The following is a 20871-nucleotide window of genomic DNA, read 5'->3' on the forward strand; positions in this document are numbered from 1 at the left end:
TGAATGTTAATGCTATGGTTATTCATATTTTCTCTGTTTTCTTACCCACATGGTTACTATTTCAAGGCTTCAAAAGAATCCTGGACATAGAACATTGCTTTCTTCGGGATAAAAAAGTGCTACATGAAGTGTTTCTGGATAGCTAAATTGGTAATGGGACTTGGATAGTTCATTCAAGTGGACCAATTTAAAACAGAAATTCCTCACATCGGTATTTGAAAAATAACTTCATTAATATTTTTAAAATTTATGTATTTAAGTATTGAATAAACTAATGAATGGTCCACTAAAATATCAAATATGCATATAAATATGCATCTTTAAAACAAATGGAAATATACTGTAATCTGATACAGTAGTGGCTTACAGATGTCAACTCTCTGAGGCCAAAGCTAGTTTAAATATTTTTAGAAAGATAAGTGTGGGGAGATGAATTCCAAATTACAGAATGAGAAAACTCTACACCTGGAATGAACCTTGTTGGTATCTATTATAATCATTACGTTTTATACAAAAGGAAGCAGAAACTCAAAAAGTGAAATGCTTGGCTAAGATCACTCTGCTAATAAATAGTAGGGCCAATTAAATTTCAGGCTTTCTACTTTGTAATTTCCTTCTCTAGGGGATCTTCCCGACCCTGGGATCGATCCCAGGTCTCTGGATTCTTTACCACTGAGCCACCTGGGAATCCCAGTAATCTTTCTACTGTATATTAGTAACTAAAACAGTAGCGGCAAATATTTGTGAGTTTGTGAGGGTGCAGTACTTGCATAGCCTGCAAAGTACTTTTGTTAGGGGAAGCACACTGATTGAAACCTCCCACCCTGGCCAGGCACCATAGTAACCATTTGCATGAGTTGTTTTATGACAGGAGATCCTGATAAGGAACATGGAACTAATAAGCCACCACCGACCGGAAGAGTTCGGGAAAGGTCTAAAGGAGACACTACGTGTCCGTCCACTTCCCAGAATCCCTCTCGCTAGCATCCATCTTGGCTGAGCGATGCATGCACCACCAAGAAAGACTCTGAATTAGAATGACTGGCCAAAGACCACCGGGAAACTAATACCATCACCATAAAACGCGAGACTGCGAGCCACGCAGCAGAGTAGTACTCCTGGGTTCCCTTACCCTACTGCTCTCCACCTGGGTGCCCTTTCCCAATAAAATCTCTTCCTTTGTCAGCACATGTGTCTCCTTGGACAATTCATTTCCGAGTGTTAGACAAGAGCCCAGTTTTGGGCCCTGGAAGGGGTTCCCCCTTCCTGCAACATTTTCATTAATGATCTCTTTTCAATTTCATAATCGCCCTATGAGATGGATGGGTACACGTTTCCTGAGTGAGAGTTAGAATTTCAGCTCAGGTTGTCATAGTACCAAGACAGGCTGTACTCTGTAGTCACATGGACACATATATACAAATTCACCAGTTAAAACAAAAAAAGGGAACCATTTGCATGGTCTGGAGAAGGACAATGGAGGTTGACTGAAAACTGAGATTCATATTTTTCCCTCCACTCTAAGGATCCATACAGGTTGAGAGACCAGACTCAGAAAGTCCAGAAAATCTTGGTTTTGTATTTTAGCTCTGTTTATTTGTCATCTTGGAGAAGTGATTTCTCCAAACTTCAGTTTCTTTACATATAAGATGGGAACATATTTCCCACAGAGCTGTTAGGAGGATTAAATGAGATAATGCATTTAAAGCAGTTATTACAATGCCTGGCACAGACTGAGTATACAATAATTGCTAGTCATTTTTTTTAGCTGTTAAATTTAACTACTTGTTTCTGACAAATTTCACTAAATTCATTTTAAGGAAATACGATGACTTATATTGATGACTCTATTTGGACAGTGTAAATGTCCAAGGAGGTGCTTTTTGTGTAAAGCAAGGTATCCACAAGAATCCTTAGTCGGTATCCTAAGGAGGTAGGTAAGACTTTTCCTCCAACATGTAAATCTCCTATACTCAATCTGGTATATAACCTTCTAAACTTCATCTGCTGAAACTAGGTTCCACATTGGTCTATGCACAAGAAAGTTTTTTTTTTTTTTTTAAGATACTTTATCATTTCAAGCTAGGAACCTATTATAATTCCAATGTACACCTTTGCTATCAGCCCTGATAACTCTGCTGAACTCAGTTATCAATATCTTTTAGCAGAAGCTGCTGAAGCCACCCACCCATAAAGCAACTGCAGCTGAAAGCCGTTAGGGAGGGATGTGGAATGAACTTTTGTTCTCCCAGTCCTACACCTAGTTTTTGCCAATGCTAAGCAGACACCCAAACAGGTATCAGGTCTGTAGGCATGAGTCCTTGAATAATATAACATAAACTACCTCAGCACCTCTCTCATCTCCATTGAACAGAAGTAGCCATTATATTACAGGTGCTCAGTAAATGAAAGCATGTTTCAAGAAGGGAGGCAGTGGTTACTGATAAATGTTTAACACTGGCTCTCAGAGTAGGAGAGCTGATTGACAGCATTTGCTAATATCTGTTTTGTAAATACTCTCACTATAGTGATTTAAACTAGCAGTGGTTTAACAACTGTCTTTCAAAGTTCCTAAAAATTTAACAATTAGCTCTTCTGAGCCAGTATGATCCAGCACAAGCACTAATGGAGAGTCGGCTGGCAGGCAGTCTAGAAGGTAACCCTAGGCTATTCCTCCTTAGCAACTGGTCAGTTACCACTTTCTAAAGTCAAGGACTTGAACTATTCCTCAGCAAGAGCCCAGGGCTCCTCTGACTTACTTCCTGGGGCTCCTCCTCAGGAAGCCCCAGGATCTACTCCTCAGGAGCCTGCTGTATAAAACGACTGTAGCGCCAAGAACAAGCCAGCCTGACTTCCAGAATGGACAAATTATCCAAATGCCTCACTGCTGGCGTTCATCTGCTGGATGGGACCACCTGAGAACAATAAAATGCCTGAGTTATACCTGAGCTTGTGAGGGCCCTCTTCCAATATCAGATCTTAGATGATCCTGCTACCCTTTCTGGGAAGTCTTTCCTGAGAAATCTCTAATTCTGCATTGCTGCTAAGTCGCTTCAGTCGTGTTCGACTCTGTGCGACCCCAGAGACGGCAGCCCACCAGGCTCCGCCGTCCCTGGAATTCTCCAGGCAAGAACACTGGAGTGGGTTGCCATTTCCTTCTCCAATGCACAAAAGTGAAAAGTGAAAGTGAAGTCACTCAGTCGTGTCCGACTCTTTGCGACCCCATGGACTGCAGCCTACCAGGCTCCTCCGTCCATGGGATTTTCCAGGCAAGAGTACTGGAGTGGGTTGCCAGCGCCTTCTCCGAATTCTGCATTAACTCTGGGAAAAGGTCTCTGTACCTGGTCTGGCCCTGTTTTCATTAGCTCTTATTACTTAACAGCACATATGTCTTAAATCTGAATCCCTGATCACTTTCCTAGTCTCAACATGTAACAAGCTTCAGACGTTCAATATAATTATTATAATATATGGCGCTCTCTGGTTTTAGGCAGGCCTGGATGGGGCAACAAGAGGCAGTTGGCTGACACCCACTAATAAATGTGCTTGTTGTAGATGTGTAAAATCATTGTCATCTTATTTTGCTAATAAACCTTCTCAAATACATTTAATATCAAGCTTTTACAGCAAGATGATTATGGAAAAAGAATACCAAAACAATAAACTTCATTTTCTAAAGTTTTTCTTTTTTTAACCTTAGCAGCAGCATTGATATGGAAAGCAAACCTAAGGTCCATTAATACGAAAAAAAACACTTTGCTTCCTAATCATTGGAAATTGTTAAGTATTTCAATAGCCCAGAAAGAGCCCCTGTTTCATTCAGCTCCTGGAAAAAAAATTCAGAGGCACAGTAAGAACACCAAGGCTAAATCTTGTTACTTTTCAAACATTTACTTAAACGTGATTCAGCTGTGGGACATGAACTTTACGTATTTACATATTCGGTAGAGAAAAGAAGTTTTGTCTGGTTTGCCAGCTGTTTCCTGTTTGATTAATCTTAAAACTTTGGGAATAAAACTTAATATGTACTAGTGGTTATTAGCACCCTAGTAAATTTGAAAGCTCTTACCTGTACATTTGTAATCAGAGGCAACCCCTTTAAGCACAGCATCAAAAATGGATATTTCCACTCGCTGCTTCCTGTGGTGACAACTCAGAAGCAAAGAAGGCTGGGATACAATAAAGTACAAGAAAGGTTCTAGTCGCAAGTCACCGGTTCCTCTTCTTCCAGGCTGCCGAACAATGGTTATGCCGAGGGCTTGTCTAGCAGATGACCTTGTGGATGCATGCAGACTTTCGAGAGAGATGACCCCTATTTTTTTCCCTGAAGGAAAAGATATGTTGCTGCTTAAGAGATCTTCTGCTGTTACCATGGAAATACATGCCTGGCTGGGTTTTGCGACATCTGAATCGACTTCTGGCAGGTTTAATGAACTCTTGCCTGTTTTTTCATTATCCTTTTGTTCTTGCAATTTCGATTTGGGTAAGGCCGTACAGGAATAGGTCATTAGTGAGATTCTACTTGCAGTAATAAATATGTCAAAAGGAATAAAATTTAGATTTTTTACAATTGACGACTGGCGTGAGGGACGGGCGATGCGGTGCTGACTGGCACCGCTGTGCTGCTCTATCTGTACTATTCTGATTTTAACGCTGTCACTGCCGATTCCACTATCCTGGGCACCACTGTACCGAGATGAGCTATCAGCCACGATTCCATCATATGTATCCATTTTTTTCTGTTCTTGCTTAGCGATCTGCAAGGAAAAATGATAAAATATTTTAAACTAATTGTATTCCAAGTGTTACTATGTAAATGTTAGAGAAACATTAAAACTGGGTCTAGTATAAGAGTAATCATAAAAATAAAGTAGGTGCCCTTTCAAGAAATTATGCATATTAAAATGCCAAGGCAATCCTTGAGAAAAACATCACATGTGCATTTCTACCATTAAAAGATACTTTTCAGGGGAATTCTCTGGCAGGCCAGTGGTCAGAACTTAGTGCTTTCACTGCCAAAGGTGAGGGGGTGAGGGTTCAATCCCTCGTTGGGGAACTAAGATCCCAACAGCCACGTGGCTCAGCCGAAAGAAAAAATAAATAAAATATACTTTTCAATGTCAGACTTTACTTTCTTTGGACTAACACAAAGTAGTACGTGTACATATAATACCTCAGTTAGTATCCTTTATGGTGATTTTCCAAGTAGCATAATAAACTGTTTCCAAATCATGATTACTATTGGTTGAAATTAATTTTAGGCAGGAGTAGATTATACTGTTTACTCTATCATTGTAAAACTGATTTACAGGATTTTGGATAGTAGGAGAGGGAAAAGTCAGTAGTCCTAAATTATGAAAGACAAAGAAAAGTAAACTAAAATAAATGTGTGCCATTCAAAATGATGTTTATTTTCCTTTACTACAATAGGACTTGAAACAAGGATGAATGTAAGTGATCCAGCAAAATGTAAGTAATTAAAACCCTTGAATGTGGATTTTCCCTTTGTGCACTAAATGTATCCGTACTTTCTCAAATACTTCCACCAACAACTGCCTATGTAGAGAACAAAGAACAACGTGGCGGCGGCAGCAGTCATGACTATTTTGTCAGCACAACTGCAAGACCTCCAGTTTGATTCTTTGGTTCCCTTTTCTTAGTCCCCCAGCCATTAATTAGTTTCTAATACACTATTGAGTCCTAGATACTCACTTGCTTTTTCACTGAAGTAATTCAGATTTATTAAAGAACTCGGGCTTCCCTGGTGGCTCAGCTGGTAAAGAATCCACCTGCAATGCGGGAGACTTGGGTTCCATCCCTGGGTTGGGAAGATCCCCTGGAAAGGAAATGGCAACCCACTCCAGTATTCTGGCCTGAAGAATTCCATGGACTGTATAGCCCATGGGGCTGCAAAGAGTTGGACACGACTGAGTGCCTTTCACTAATGACTGAAGAACTCATGGAAAATCTGAGAGAAAAACAAAATCTTCCCAATTCCCTTCTTACTACCAGATGCTTTACTGTCTGAGCCACCAGGGAAGTCTTTTTTACTGGAGTGGGTAGCCTTTCCCTTCCCCAGGGGATCTTCCCAACCCAGGGATCTAACCCAGATCTCCTGCATTGCAGGTGGATTCTTTACCAGGGAGCACCAAGGGAAGCCCCCTCTTACTACCAAACACAACCAATGCCAATCTTTTAGTGTATTTCCTTTTGTCTTTTTTCCTTACTTGTGCATAGGTTCTCCTTACCCCTACCCTTTAGGGTTATACTGGAGAGACAAATTGGTAATAAAATTTTTAAACATATTAATATACTCTTCAGAAATGTCATTTTTAAAAAGCTGCATAATATTTAATTCAGTGTTAGGTGCAATTTGTTCAACTATTCCCATATAGCTGGACAATTAGGTATCAATTTTTGCCAACAAACATCTATATAAGATTTTCTTAAGACAGGATCCTAGAAGTAGAATTACTAGGTAAATGGTATGAAAAAGTTTTAAGGTTATCAAATATTGCCAGCACCTTTCCAAAAAGGGTGCACTAATCTGTATTCTCTTTTCACTTTCATGCATTGGAGAAGGAAATGGCAACCCACTCCAGTGTTCTTGCCTGGAGAATCCCAGGGATGAGGGAGCCTGGTGGGCTGCCGTCTATGGGGTTGCACAGAGTCGGACACAACTTAAGTGACTTAGCAGCAATCTGTATTCCCATCAGCAGTGAAAAAATATTCCCCACAGTACTGGGTAATGAGCTTCATTTTGTAGGCTCTTCCTTAATTTGGTCAATATAGTATCACTTTTCCACATTGTAAGTTGCTTGTGCAAATGTTAAAGGACAGTTAATTCAAGACGATGTAACAGTCATTAAAAATTTTCAAATAATTTTTTGTTAATTTATTTTAATTTTGTGGAGGAGGGCACAATGTCATTAAAAAAATACAGTATTTGAAACAAAAATAGCTAATCCCTTTTCTCTGAAGACACCCCGTTCTTTTAAACCCTTCTCTGTATACCATGCTGCTTCCCTGCCTAGAGCCCCTTCTGAAACTGCTGTAGCACGCCAACACTGAGCTCTCCATGAAAACTCAGAACAATGACACCTCTCTGGGAGTTGCGCTTTTAACTCTTTTCCTTCTTGGTGTTCCTACTACTTAATTCATACTTTTATTTTTGTTGCTGTTCAGTTGCTCAGTTGTATCTGACTCTTTGCAACTCCATGGACTGCAGCACACCAGGCTTCCCATTCCTTCACTTTAGGATTTATTATTTTCTACTGGAATATTCTGGGCTTCCCTGGTGGCTCAGAGGTTAAAGCGTCTGACTCTAATGTGGGAGACCTGGGTTCAATCCCTGGGTGGGGAAGATCCCCTGGAGAAGGAAATGGCAACCCACTCCAGTGTTCTTGCCTGGAGAATCCCATGGACGGAGGAGCCTGGTAGGCTACAGTCCATAGGGTCGCAAAGAGTCGGACACGACTGAGTGACTTAACTTTCACTAGAATATTCTAGAGTAGTTTAGGATATTCTGTGGTGGCAGATTCAGATAGTGTTAAAACAATCTAAAGGTCTTGGAGTCAGACAGAAGCAGGGTTAAGTGCAACACTTTCTTGTTGTGTGCATGGATAAATTACAATCCTCTTTAAGGCTACATAATCTCATCTGTAAAATGGGAATAATAAGCCCGACCTCAAGGGGATAGCATAAGGATTCAATGAATTAATGTACCTGAAGAGGTCAGTGCATTGCCTAGCATACAGTAAATACCCAGTAATGGGCAGCTGTCATGTTTCGGTCTTTTTTACCAGTTGAAGGACTGCTGGAAGGCCTGTGCCATATTGTTTTGTTTCTATCACCGAGGACTATCTCATCAGTGACTAGCACACTGAAGACAGGATCCATAAAAGTTCGATGAGATGTCAGTTTCTGATACAATGTTAAATGAAAAAAAATTGCTCTGCAGACAAGAAATATTTAATTATTAATATGTAAATATATGTGTACACTGTACTCTTTAAGGTCTGTCCAGATATATTCATGAACTTTCCTTATCCGCATCCTCCATGCTGTGTGCTGGTCACACTTCAAGCAGTCCTCTGTCTCTAACAGATGCTCGTCCTCACACTGGGGACACTAATATCCAACCGACAAAGTTGCCGCAGGATTACATGAGTTAATGTACTGATCACATGTAGTAGGCATTCAATAAAGGGTAAGTAAAAAAAAAAAAAAAGTCACTTTCCTTATGAAGACTTTCTCAACCTTTCTAGATGGTGCTTGCATTTTTAGCTTCTATGCTTTCATAACAAAATAACGTTTTCACAGCACTTCTCAAACACTGGTTTGTCTCAGAGATTGAGACAGAAGATAAGATATCTCGGAAGATAAGAAATCAGATACCACTGAGTATGTTTACTAGGGCTTTCCAGGTGGCTCAGTGGGTAAAGAATCTGCCTGCAATGCAAGAGATGCAGGCAGACACAGGTTCGATCCCTAGGTTGGGAAGATCCCCTGGAGGAGGACATGGCAACCTGCTCCAGTATTTCTTGCCTGGAAAATTCCATGGACAGAGGAGCCTGGTAGGATGCAGTCCATGTGGTCTTAAAGAGTCAGACATGACTGAGCACGCACACACCATACCATGCCAAACACAGGCAGCATATTACATACATTTTCTTTACTAATTGTTACAACCCTTTAAGGGGGTACTGTTATCCCATTTTACATCTGAGGAAACTGAGGCTGAAAGAGATTAATCAATAGGTACAAGGTCAGACAGCTAGTAGGCAATAAGGAGAGAACACCATTAGTATTTGTAGAATACACCACGTTGCTTTAAACAATGTTAAAGTTCAAGAAGTGTGTGCTGACCAAACAAATTAATGAACATATTTAATTTTAAAATTCAGTAAAATAAAAATATGACAATTATCAAAGGGATAATTAAATTAGAAAGATTTTAGTTACCTAATTATAAAAATTTCAAATATACCTCCAAATCTAGTATGAGCTAGGAATTCTCAAATAATATGTGAAAAGATAATAAAATCATTTACATAAGTAATCTAGGACTTACTGTGCAAACTAAATATATCTGTGTTTAGCATAACTGTAAAAAAATCCTCTAAGTTGCACAAGAAACTCACATCAAGAACTCAACTGTTTTTATTCTCTCAATCAGGAAAGGCAATCATAATCAACTACATGAGTCTATACCTTCTAATGCACAGAGCCTTATATTTTCTTTTCCTGATGTACAGATTTGCATTTAAAAATCTAGCTTCTCTTTCTTTAAAGTGTTCCCTATCAATGTTAACATGATAAAACAAGCCACTTACAGGTAAAGGTAAATAAATGTAGTGTCCAGCCCTATTACCTGTTGACATTGCCATGTTAGACTCTAGCAAATGGCAACTGGCGTGATCTTGCAATATAAATAACCAGCAGGGGCAGGATGGCAGCTATCAGCTCAGGTCACACAGGTTACTGAACAGAAGTCAGATGGTAACTAATTCTAGTCACTACTGAGCAGAATGGAATTTGAACCAATGACCCAGAGATGAAAGACTGTGACTCTCATTGGAAGGAAAAAAAAGTACAACTTTCCCAGTATTAGAAGACTAAATTCTTAAAAATGGGTTAAAAGCCAAGACTTCCTTCATTTGTCTAAGTTTCCGCACTATTATGTAGAACTGAAATAAATAAGCTGATGATTTTGAGACATATTTAAAAATCCATAGGTTTGTCACCAGTCCACTGCAGATTTATCTATTATATTGAAGACCATCTGGCCTATCAAGGAAGTTTTATAATTAATTATGTGTGCTCAGCTCGAAACTTAGGCATCAATTTACTATTCCTTTGTGGAGAAAGAAAAGTTCACAATGTAATAACTCTGAAAACAACTTTTCCTTTATTATTGTCCAAGGGGAGTAATAATTTAAGTTGTCAAAAATAGCAGTATCTGCTTGCTGTTAGTGAGTGCAGCAGAAAACATGTATCTCTGAGCAGTGCTATTACATCAGCTCTCCCACTCTTTACCTAACTCATTTAAAATGAACAATAAAAGTTTTCTTTAATTAGCTACTGGTGTGCATTAACATGATCATGATTAAACCATAAAAACCAACTGTACATTACTCTGGTCCCCTCTTCCATATGTTTTGAATTATTCTGTTTGAAAATGTACTTTGCGTCCCTTTTAAAAGTTCGACCTTCTGCTTTCAGAGAATTAAATGCATATTACTGCAGAGAAGAAGATAATGTTTCAGACCTCCAGGCATATATTAAACACACTGGCAGCACTTGAGACAAAATGCTTTACTTATTAGATACTTCCTATTCTAAACAGTGTCATCAAAGGCTAAAAACAAAATCCATATAAAAGCTGCACAATGCTTCCACACAGAACCTGTGCCAAAATCCCTGTACTTTCCAACTAATGAGGAAAGGATGTGTACTCTTAACATATGAATGTAAGATTTTCCAAGCATTCACTTTAGGAAACTGGGCTATTGATTCCATATGGGTTATGTTAAATGAAACTCTATTGGTAAAATAACCTTTAAGATATCTGGCATGATAACTATAATTAAACAATATTCAAAAGACTAAAACAAAAGGGAATTTGGTTCCACAATGGCTAATTAAAATAAAATGAAAAAACACAGCATGCCATCTATCAAGATAAATTGTTATTGTTTAAGAACTATTTAAATACTGTTAAAATATACTTTCAGATAAAATCTGAAAGAGCTGGAAAAATATTTGTGGCTTAAAAATGGATAGTTTGGTGAAGAAAAAAATATAGGACTCTGAAATTTTATGCAGAGATAACAGCTTTAAAGCCTTGAGCACAACCAGATGGTACTCAAATCAGAGGAATTCTCGTTTCACTATCAATGGGTTTCAATATGAGAGGGTTTTCAATAGCTAGGGAAACATGTCAAGTTGATAGTTTACTTCTTAGATCATTTCAGCGCATCTCCCCATCCTTTCACAGCTATACGTGGTACAGTTATTAGCCACCATGGAAAAGGTGCTGAAAGCTGACTAGTAGCGAGGGGAACTGAAGGTAATTCCTCTGTTTAATAGATTGAGATAGGTAAGTTTACTCGCTCACCCTGGAGTCTAGTAAGAGCCACAGTATCTCAGGAGTAGTGGCTAAAATTACACTTGAGTAGGCAACAATACCAAAGAATGCATTAAAATAATTTCAAATAATATTAATTAGATGTTCTGCAGTAGAAGTCTGGAGTGAAGAAAGATAAGCTTGATGGATTTAAACTTCTTGTTTGGCCATACGAACATTTTTACAGGCATATTTGGAAGTTAGCCATACTAATAAGAATGCTGCAAATAAGTGGATATTTAAAATTTTAAAGAAAAATATGTGGAAATCAACTTTGAGAATTAACAAAGACTAAAACAAATATAATTTCTGTTTTGATGGCTGCCAAGAAGGGATAATTCAGCACCTATTCCTGTATTTTAACTCACACTATTTCTTTTAACTTGTCTTTTTAAGGAATCTTTATACACCAAAAACAAACATATCAACATATTTGGCACCTTCTGATCAAAATTATGGTTATATATCAGTAGCAGTTACACTTTGACCTTGATAAAAATATCTTTTGCCAGTCATGAGCTCACTTTTCACATCTTATAAATTATGATAGAGTCAAGCGTGAAACCACAAAATCAAAGTGACAGTCACTTCTTCATATCACTGTGACATTTATTATATTTTTGTTGCCCTTGCAAAAAAATGTAGTCATGTTTTCAAAGAAGTAAACATGCTGCCTATGATACAAAAAAACAAAAAACAAAAAACAAAAAACAAAACTTGGTTACAGTATTTTAATGGTTTCACATACTGGAATTACAAAGGAGAATTTTAAGAAACTTAACAGAATTATGTGCCTCATTGTCTAAATGTTTGCAAATACACCCTTCTAGCTGTATCAAGAAAGAGTTTGGTTTTGAGGATAGGGTAGAATGGTTCTGCTGGGAAAGGCTGTTGTATGCCTTTAACACAGAACTTTAGACAAACAGCAAATTGTTGTACCAGAGATACTTCATTTCAACTTGATTAATTTAGTCAAGTGAACAATAAAAGTATATTTTTAAGTCTCAAATTTTCAGCGATATCAACATTGCGCTTCATGAACTTTTATCATTTTACGGACAAAATGCCATCTCAACTCAGTGAGTGATACACCAGATAAAATTTATCTAAGCATATTAAATTAAAAAACATTATAAAGAATAAATTAACTTTGATATGAAATGTCTCCTTCAATGTTACCAATCCACGTTATTTTTTACTTATAAAACTTGAACAAACCCTGTACGTACTTGGGTACTACAGAGTGCTAGAAAACAAGGGGTTTTTTAATATTTTATTTCTCTAAGCCAAATGTTATACAAAAGCCCACAGGATATAACTGTTCCCAGTTGGATGGCAAAAACTTTTCACAGTACTGCAGTAATTATGCAAAAAAGCAGAACTAATGATACCCAACACTGCTTAACAGATAGAATGCTAAAGAGTACTGTAGTTTCAAGTTTTCCCTTTCATGGAGTTACTTTTCCGGCTCTTTGAAGTAACAGTATGCGGCCACTGCTGCCTGCTAAGTATCATTTCAAATATTCACATTTCAAACCACTGCTAACTGCAAGAAAAGAAGCATGGAGATAGTTCAGGCAAGGTTGTGTTTTACTGTAATTGTGTTTGGTCTATTGTCTTAAGTTGTAAATTATGAAAAGGGAACAATTATTGTGCTAAGCTGACTATAATACCTAGATCATTATCAGTGTCCATTTCAATATGATAAACCAAACAACCAAAAAAAAAAAAATTTTTACACACCAACCTATCCACGCAAGTTCAAGTCCTACTTACTGAGATTTCATCAACGCAGGTGACACTGAAGCCTTTTGTGCCTGTCTGCCCATTCAAACATATATGATTTTACAGCATATGCTTATTTTCAGGGGCTTTTAAATTCATGAAAAGAAAAAATCAGTTCCAGGCAAGACTTCACATATGACTTCTTAACTCAGAAACAGTTCTCTCTCCCTCTCTTTCTCTACATCTCCCACATATATAATTGGAATGGCTTGGTCATTTTTGTTCAAGGAAACTAGATCTAACTGATTTACTCCAACTCCTGAGTTTAAGTTTGACTTGTTTGCTTTTTATAATGAATTTAGTTTTGTTTTTTAACAATAAAACCTGACATATTCTGGGAACCTGGATCTTAATCTAAGTAGATGCCTCTATATCAGAAACAACCTGCTTTGAAATGGCCATGATGTTAACTCCTAAAAAGTGGCTACTACGTGTACAAGGTAGCAACTCTTCATACCAATGAAATCCAAGGTTCATTTCACAGATGTCAATGTGGAAAACATTTTGTCCCATAGCTGCTTAAAGATTTTCAATAGGATTAAATCAGCTGCAAGACCTCATTATATCAGGGTTTACAACTGTGTCTGAGTTGGAGTCTGTTTCTCATAGAATTTTACTTAGAGACTTAGATTGGCTCCTTAGAGCTAGTCCGATTTTACTAGAAACAACTGTATCACATCAGCCACTCTCATAAACTTGCAGTAAGATTGAATCAGCCCTGACCCTGAAGCAGATGAAAGTTTACCCAGCCTAGGCTTTCTCTGTAAGAGTCACAGAGAAGCTTGCATTTTGTTTCTGCAGCAATGCAGGAGAATATGCTTATTAACTATTCGAGTAGGCTTTTGCCTTGCAATTGTGAACCTGATTTTTCTGATAAGAAAACTAGAGTTGGCCTTTGAGAAATTTCCATCGATAAAAAGCTATACGAATCCTTGACTATTTTATCCCTCAAATCACATATGCCCTTTTAAAGAAACTATGCAGAGATTATGGAAACGAAGCAAAAGCATGCGTTAAAAATTTCCTCTAACATTCAGTACTGGTTGCAAAATAATGGAAATGGTTTAAGTAATCCATAATTGACTTTAATAACCAGTAGCTGATTTTCATTGCCAAACAGAATATAGTTATTTAACAAAAATATTAAGCTGGTTTTTATTATGATATATTTTATTTACTAGATCTGAACAAACCTGGTTAACTGCAGATTTTCTTCAAAGTAAACCTGAATATCAGTATTCTCTACACTGTATCTGATTTTATTGAAGTACATTAAGACATTGTAGAATATAGGGTCATTTACAAATTTTTATTGGCTACCTTTAAACTTCATGATGGCAGATTAAATCTAAATTGAACTAAAGCTACATATTGATTCTCTGTGTCATATGTTATCAATACCTTAATGATGCAACAGATGTGAGATGCAAAATAGTCAAGATGTTAGAGAGAAACATTTATGCCCTGCAGCCATTTCTTCTTTTCCATTAGAACAACTTTGTTCTTCTCTGCTACTCCATAAAAATCATCACTAGGCCCAAATGACCTTCCACACAAACTGCTTTGATCATATTAACTTCTCACTTCAAACCTTAGAAATGTGAAGTATTCTCAAAATCAGGTAAATATTCCTAACTTTAGCTCTGGTCATCTAGGCCTACAACACTGGTTAATTTTCAAATGCTGATACTTTCCTAGTAATTCTTGCAGTTCTAAAAGAAAAACTTCCTGTACATTAATGAAGGTAATTCAACCTATTACCTTAAGAATATTCCCAGTCATGTGGGACTGCTTAAATAAAAGTTAGAAAATGTACATTGCTGCTGCTGCTGCTAAGTCGCTGCAGTCGTGTCCGACTCTGTGCGACCCCATAGATGGAAGCCCATCAAGCTCCCCCATCCCTGGGATTCTCCAGGCAAGAACACTGGAGTGGGTTGCCATTTCCTTCTCCAATGCAGGAAAGTGAAAAGAGAAAGGGAAGTCACTCAGTCATGTCCAACTCTTAGCGACCCCATGGACTGCAGCCTACCAGGCTCTGCCATCCATGGGATTTTCCAGGCAAGAGTACTGGAGTGGGGTGCCATTGCCTTCTCCGAGAAAATGTATATTACTCCCTCCCAAATATCAAGCATCATCTCTACAAACATTCAAGTAGTAACCAAGTCTGGAAAAAACGTACATCTCTCCAAACTAGCTAAGGAATAAAATTTCTATTAAAAATATTATATTTAACTCTTCAATAAGTTTAAACTGTGCAGGTCTTCTTATATACAAATATTTTTCAACAGTAAATACTACAGTACTACATGGTCTGTAGTTTGTTGAACCCATGGATACAGAGGAAGCCTGGATACAGAGGGTCCACCGGAAGTCATACACAGATTAACCCTTGCACTTTTCAAGGGTCAACTGTATTTTTAAGGTAACATTATTTAGTCAAGTATGGTTAATGTTTGGACTTTAGCTATAATAATTTTATTGGGATAAAATATTTCTTGAGTTTCCTCAACACAGAGCCAAAGTTAAAATTACTGAGCAAAACATGGAATAATAATTTTATTTCACATTATCGATTCACTTAAATTCTTACCGAACACCTACCATGTTCTAGGCACTGGCTGGGGATATAGCAGAAATGAAGTCCTTACCTTCATGGAGTTTATTTACATTCTAGTGGGGAAGTCAGGTAGTAAAAATTTATAGGATACCACACACACTCACAACCCCTGTTTGCTGATGGACAGGACGTTGTGTATTATGAGAGAAAGGCAGGAGTCTAAAATGATTTGTTTTTTGGCCAGTCCACTACAAGAATTCAGACAGATGGTTTTCCACGCTATCCAGGCAGCTTCCCAATCAGTTTACTTGTTATGCCAATGATTAAAAATCTGCCTGTCCAAACTTAGCCTGTTTACCCAAAAACCGTAAATGACTGCTGTCACTGTCACACAGGGAGATGATACACTACCATACCCCATTTTTTTAATTTATTTTTTATTGAAGGATTTATGTTGAGGTTTGACAGAAAACAGCAAAATTCTGTAAAGCAGTTACCCAATTTTAAAAGACTCTCTGGTTCAATTACTACGTCTTTCAACTTCCTCCAGCAAGCTAAGTCCCCCATCAGTTAAGAACCATTTCAAGAAAGGGCATGATCAGAGATGGACTTTTGGAGTTGGGCTGAAGCGTCATCCTAGACAGACACCTGGAGAACAGGGAAATGGGGCCAACACATGAAGCCATGTCACATCTTCAGAAAATTAAATGAGTGAGACACAGACTATCTCTTGGGTGGATTCTGGAACAGCTGGGATTGAAAAAACATTGATGAGTTGAGTTGAAGAAGGGAAAAAGGAGAAAGGATTGGGCTCTTTGAAGATCCCCTATTTGTAGTTGCTACTGAGCATTTCTATTCAGATGTCCCAATATCATACCTTCAAAAGATCACCATAACATTTAAAAATACCCCTTCCCCAAATACTACCTCTACATCTTAACTTTGTACTTATTTGTTCTTTCTCAAAAGGCTCAAATATTAAATACTCCTTCCTGGCCCCCACCAAGTCATTCCTTTATTTCATTAATTAACCTTGCTATCTCCTTTGTATCTTCTATTCTCACTGACCCTTCCCACTCTACACTGGCCAATTACTAGAATTCCTTAATTAGTTTCTTTCAATGGTCTCTTTCCTAAAGTATTCCATATAGCACTGACAGACAACTCTTCTCAAAATACCTTCAATATTTACTTAAAAATGTTTGACCCACTAGAAGGAAAGGTCCATGAAAACAGAGACTATTAAGGTGTTTATTTTTCTGCTTTATCACTAGCACTTAATACATAGTAAGCATTCAATAAATACTTCATGAATAAATTAAGAAAGGAATAAATTAACTGAATCATTTGAAAAGTGCTCATTTAGGCCCCTGCATGGGGGAGTAGATATAAAATCAGCTAAACTTGAACTCTGCCTTCTAGGTTAAAGATACTTAAAGATGTTTTTAGGACACATCTGAACCAAGACTGAAAGAAGCCACAATCTGGACTTGTTGAAATGGCAGTAAGGATACTGAGGCTGAGGAAACCACATAAAAAAGACAGAGAAGACAAAAATAGGTTATGGGTAAGTGTAGAGAAAAGGAAATGTCTCCTTTTGCTGAAACTAAAGATGTATTAATGAGAACAGAGAAAAATGAGGCTGGATAAAACAAGATTCTAGGTGGCAGGTTAACAAACCTGCACTCTTAGTTTTATGCCAGTCTTCTTCAAAGCAGTGACACTTGATCACCTGAATCAGAATCCCCCAGGGTTTGAACAGATTCTCAGGCCCCATTCCAGAAGTATCCTACCTGAAGGTGAGAGGCGAATTGCACTTGCGATAAAATCCCAGTGATTTTATGCACACTAACAATTGAGCAACTGCTGTAGACAAATGGGAAACTAAGAACATTCTAAGCAAATAAGTGACAAAAGGAAGTTTGAGAAAAATTAATGTTACTGAAATGTGCAGTCGGAGTAGGAGATTGGGGGGCAGAGAGATTGTAGGTAGCATCACCAATTAGAAAGCAATTGACTAGATGATGATGATGATGTAATGTGAAAGTAACACATGAAGCAGTGGGTCTCAGGAGACAAAGGAGAGAAGTTTTATTTGATCACTCTAGCTCAGAATCCGGTCATGGCAACCCCTGCCTACTGAATAATTTAACCAATATTCTGAGGCCTCTTCTCTTAAGCCACCCCTCGTTACTCCTCTATTCAAATTCTTCATTCTGGAACTTCACGTTCACCTTCTTGCCTCCACATCTTCACTCATGCCAGCCTGGAATCTCCTCTTTCTTAAGGGTCTATTTCCTCTACGAAGCCTTTTCCTTTATGAACCCATAATGACTGTTCTCTCTCCTTCAGTCCTACAGGATATACTTGATCTTTTATCTGGTACTTAGCATTTGCTATTTTCTGTTACTATTTTCTCTTAATTCTTACACTCTCTTAACTAGATTGTAGGATTCTTGATTTCAGAAGCACACCACATTCCATTTTTGTAAATCCTGTGCACAGAGCATGTATATATGATGAGATAAGTACATGTAGATGACAGCGATGAAGGTAGTTAATATAGCAGTGGCGATAACCTAACTAGTTGATGACCTAATGTGTAGGGCAACACTACCAACACTACCAACACGCAGATAACACTTACCAGATGCTTAGAATGTGTCAGGCACTTTCCTATGTGCACTTAGTATATATTAGGCATTATTCTATATCAACTCACTTAGTCCTCAGAACTCTAGGTACTATTATTATCTCTCTTTTAAGATAAAGACACTGAGGCCCAGGCAACTTAATTTGCTCAAAATCACATAGCTAGTAAATGGTGAAGCTGGGATTTGAACATTGGCAATATGATTCCAGAGCTCCTTTTAAAATCATAACCTACATAGTCTCGACCCCAGAACTTCCTTCCTTTATTTCATAGACCTTATGATAATGAAATTTTAAAACCTTTTATGTTGCAAATATATTTCTCTCTAGTAGATGGCAAGATCTATAACGGTAGGGATGAGTTCATTTTGTTCAGTGCTGAGTACCTAGTGCTGGGTCCAGAGCAGATGCTTCATAAATATAAGCTTTGTAAATAAATAAATGAATGAATGAAAAAAATAAGGAAGGAGGAGAAAGGATCAGAGGAGTGAAGCAACAGATACTATTGTGAATATATAAGGTCTAGGGAAGTTTTTTATTGCTGCAGATTTCAGACAGATGGTTTCCCAGAGAAAGCTTTCATCGATATATATATATATATATTTTGAAAGGTTGAAAGAAAAAAAATCCATCTTGCAAGGTGCTGGGACCAGGTGCCTCTATTTTGGCAAATCACTGTATTCAAGAACAGGAAGCAGAGCTCAGAGATAGAGCACTACACTAGGGAACCGAAGACCTGGCTGAGTTCCACAGTTTCCACTAAGTCACACCTGTGTGCAGCTATGTGGGGGGAAAACTGTCTTTGTTCACAACTTTCCATTTGTTGACATGGAGCTAAAATGGGGTAATCTAGGCCAAATTCAAATTCTCAGTTTGGTGCATTGAAATAATGGCTTCTTAGAGCTGGAAAAGGTTCCAGAGTTCATTGTTTCCAGAGCTCTTCATGCTACTTTTACGCATAGTCCAAAGAAAATCTTACAGGGCAATGGGGCAGTAAAAGGCAGGTAGGGGAGGATGGATGCACAATATGTAAAATATAACAGCAAAGCTGCCCAGGATGGTGGTGTCATAAATATACATGTGATCTGAGGACCACAAAGCTCCAATCTGCTACAGATCAACTAGCCCTTGATGTAATTTTTAAATACATGCTTGATAACAGTTCACATACTACATAATGAATCTATGCAAAGTGTACCATGTTTTTTGATATATGTGTAGCTGTGAAACACTACAATTATTTTTTTTCATATTTTTGTCACTCTCAAAAGAAACCCCATATCCATTTGTGGTCACTTTTCTTCATAACCTCATTTCTCCCCCACCAGCACCTGGGAACTGCCAATCTGTTTTCTGTCTTTACAGATTTTCCTGTGCTAAACACTAGATATAAATGGAATCATGCAATATGTGCGTGGTCTTTTGTGACTGGCTTCTTTCACTTTGCACCATGTTTATAAGATTTCAACCCTGATGTGGTGTCAGTACTGCATTCCTTTACATGGCTAAGTAATAGTTCACTGCACAGAATCAGTACATTTCACTTCTTCATTCATTAGTTGATTGATGGACATGGGTTGCTTCTATGTTCTAGGTAGTATGAATTAAGCTATATCAGCTTAATATAATATTCAAGTTTTTGTGTTGACATATATTTTCATTTCACTTGGTTATATAACTAGGAGTGGAATTGCTGGGTTATACATACAGTAACTGTATGTTTAATCTTTTGAGGAACTGTCAATTTTCCAAACAGATTCAACATTTTATTAATATACTCCCACCAAATATATGAAGGTTCCAGTTTCTCCACATCTTCAACAATACTTGTTATTATCTTTATCAATGTAGCCATCCTACTGAGTGTGAAGGGGTGCCTCATGGTGGGATTGATGTGCATTTTACTGATGGCTAATGATATTTGATCTCGGAGAAGGCAATGGCACCCCACTCCAGTACTCTTGCCAGGAAAATCCCATGGATGGAGGAGCCTGGTAGGCTGCAGTCCATGGGGTCGCTGAGTCAGACATGACTGAGTGACTTCACTTTTACTTTTCACTTTCATGCATTGGAGAAGGAAATGGCAACCCACTCCGATGTTCTTACCTGGAGAATCCCAGGGACGGTGGACCCTGGTAGGCTGCCGTCTATGGGGTCGCACAGAGTCGGACACGACTGATGTGACTTAGCAGCAATGATATTTGATAGTTTTTTCATGACTCACTCATCATTTGTACATCTTCTTTGGAGAAATTTGGAGAAATACTACTCAAATACTTTGTCCATTTTTAAATTGGCTGCCTTTTTATTATTAACATGGAAGGTTTTTTTTAAAAAAATAAATTCTAGATAAAAGTCGCTTACCAAAAAGGAACCTCATACACTGTTGGTGGGAATGCAAACTAGTACAGCCACTATGGAGAACAGTATGGAGATTCCTTAAAAAACTGGAAATAGAACTGCCACACGACCCAGCAATCCCACTGCTGGGCATACACACCGAGGAAACCAAAATTGAAAGACACATGTGTACCTCAATGTTCATCGCAGCACTGTTTACAATAGCCAGGACATGGAAGCAAACTAGATGTCCATCAGCAGATGAATGGATAAGAAAGCTGTGGTACATATACACAATGGAATATTACTCAGCTATTAAAAAGAATGCATTTGAATCAGTTCTAATGAGGTGGATGAAACTGGAGCCTATTATACAGAGTGAAGTAAGTCAGAAAGAAAAACATCAATA

General features: G+C 37.9%; 1 protein-coding gene across 14 annotated transcripts in view; it reads right to left on the bottom strand.

The window, feature by feature from the left end:
• Window positions 1-20871, bottom strand: part of VPS13B (vacuolar protein sorting 13 homolog B) — an 851071-nt gene that overhangs the window by 251368 nt on the left and 578832 nt on the right. For 13 of the 14 annotated variants that reach the window (XM_055546536.1, XM_055546537.1, XM_055546534.1 and 10 more), the window contains one exon: window positions 4070-4757. In XM_055546536.1, coding sequence (XP_055402511.1) covers window positions 4070-4757 — 688 coding nt within the window. Of the gene's footprint in view, window positions 1-3800; window positions 3827-4069; window positions 4758-20871 lie in introns of those variants that run through there. The other variant, XM_055546547.1, reaches the window with a different exon arrangement.

The sequence above is a fragment of the Bubalus kerabau genome, chromosome 14 (genome assembly GCF_029407905.1).
Source record: "Bubalus kerabau isolate K-KA32 ecotype Philippines breed swamp buffalo chromosome 14, PCC_UOA_SB_1v2, whole genome shotgun sequence".
NCBI classification, from domain to species: Eukaryota; Metazoa; Chordata; class Mammalia; order Artiodactyla; family Bovidae; genus Bubalus; species Bubalus kerabau.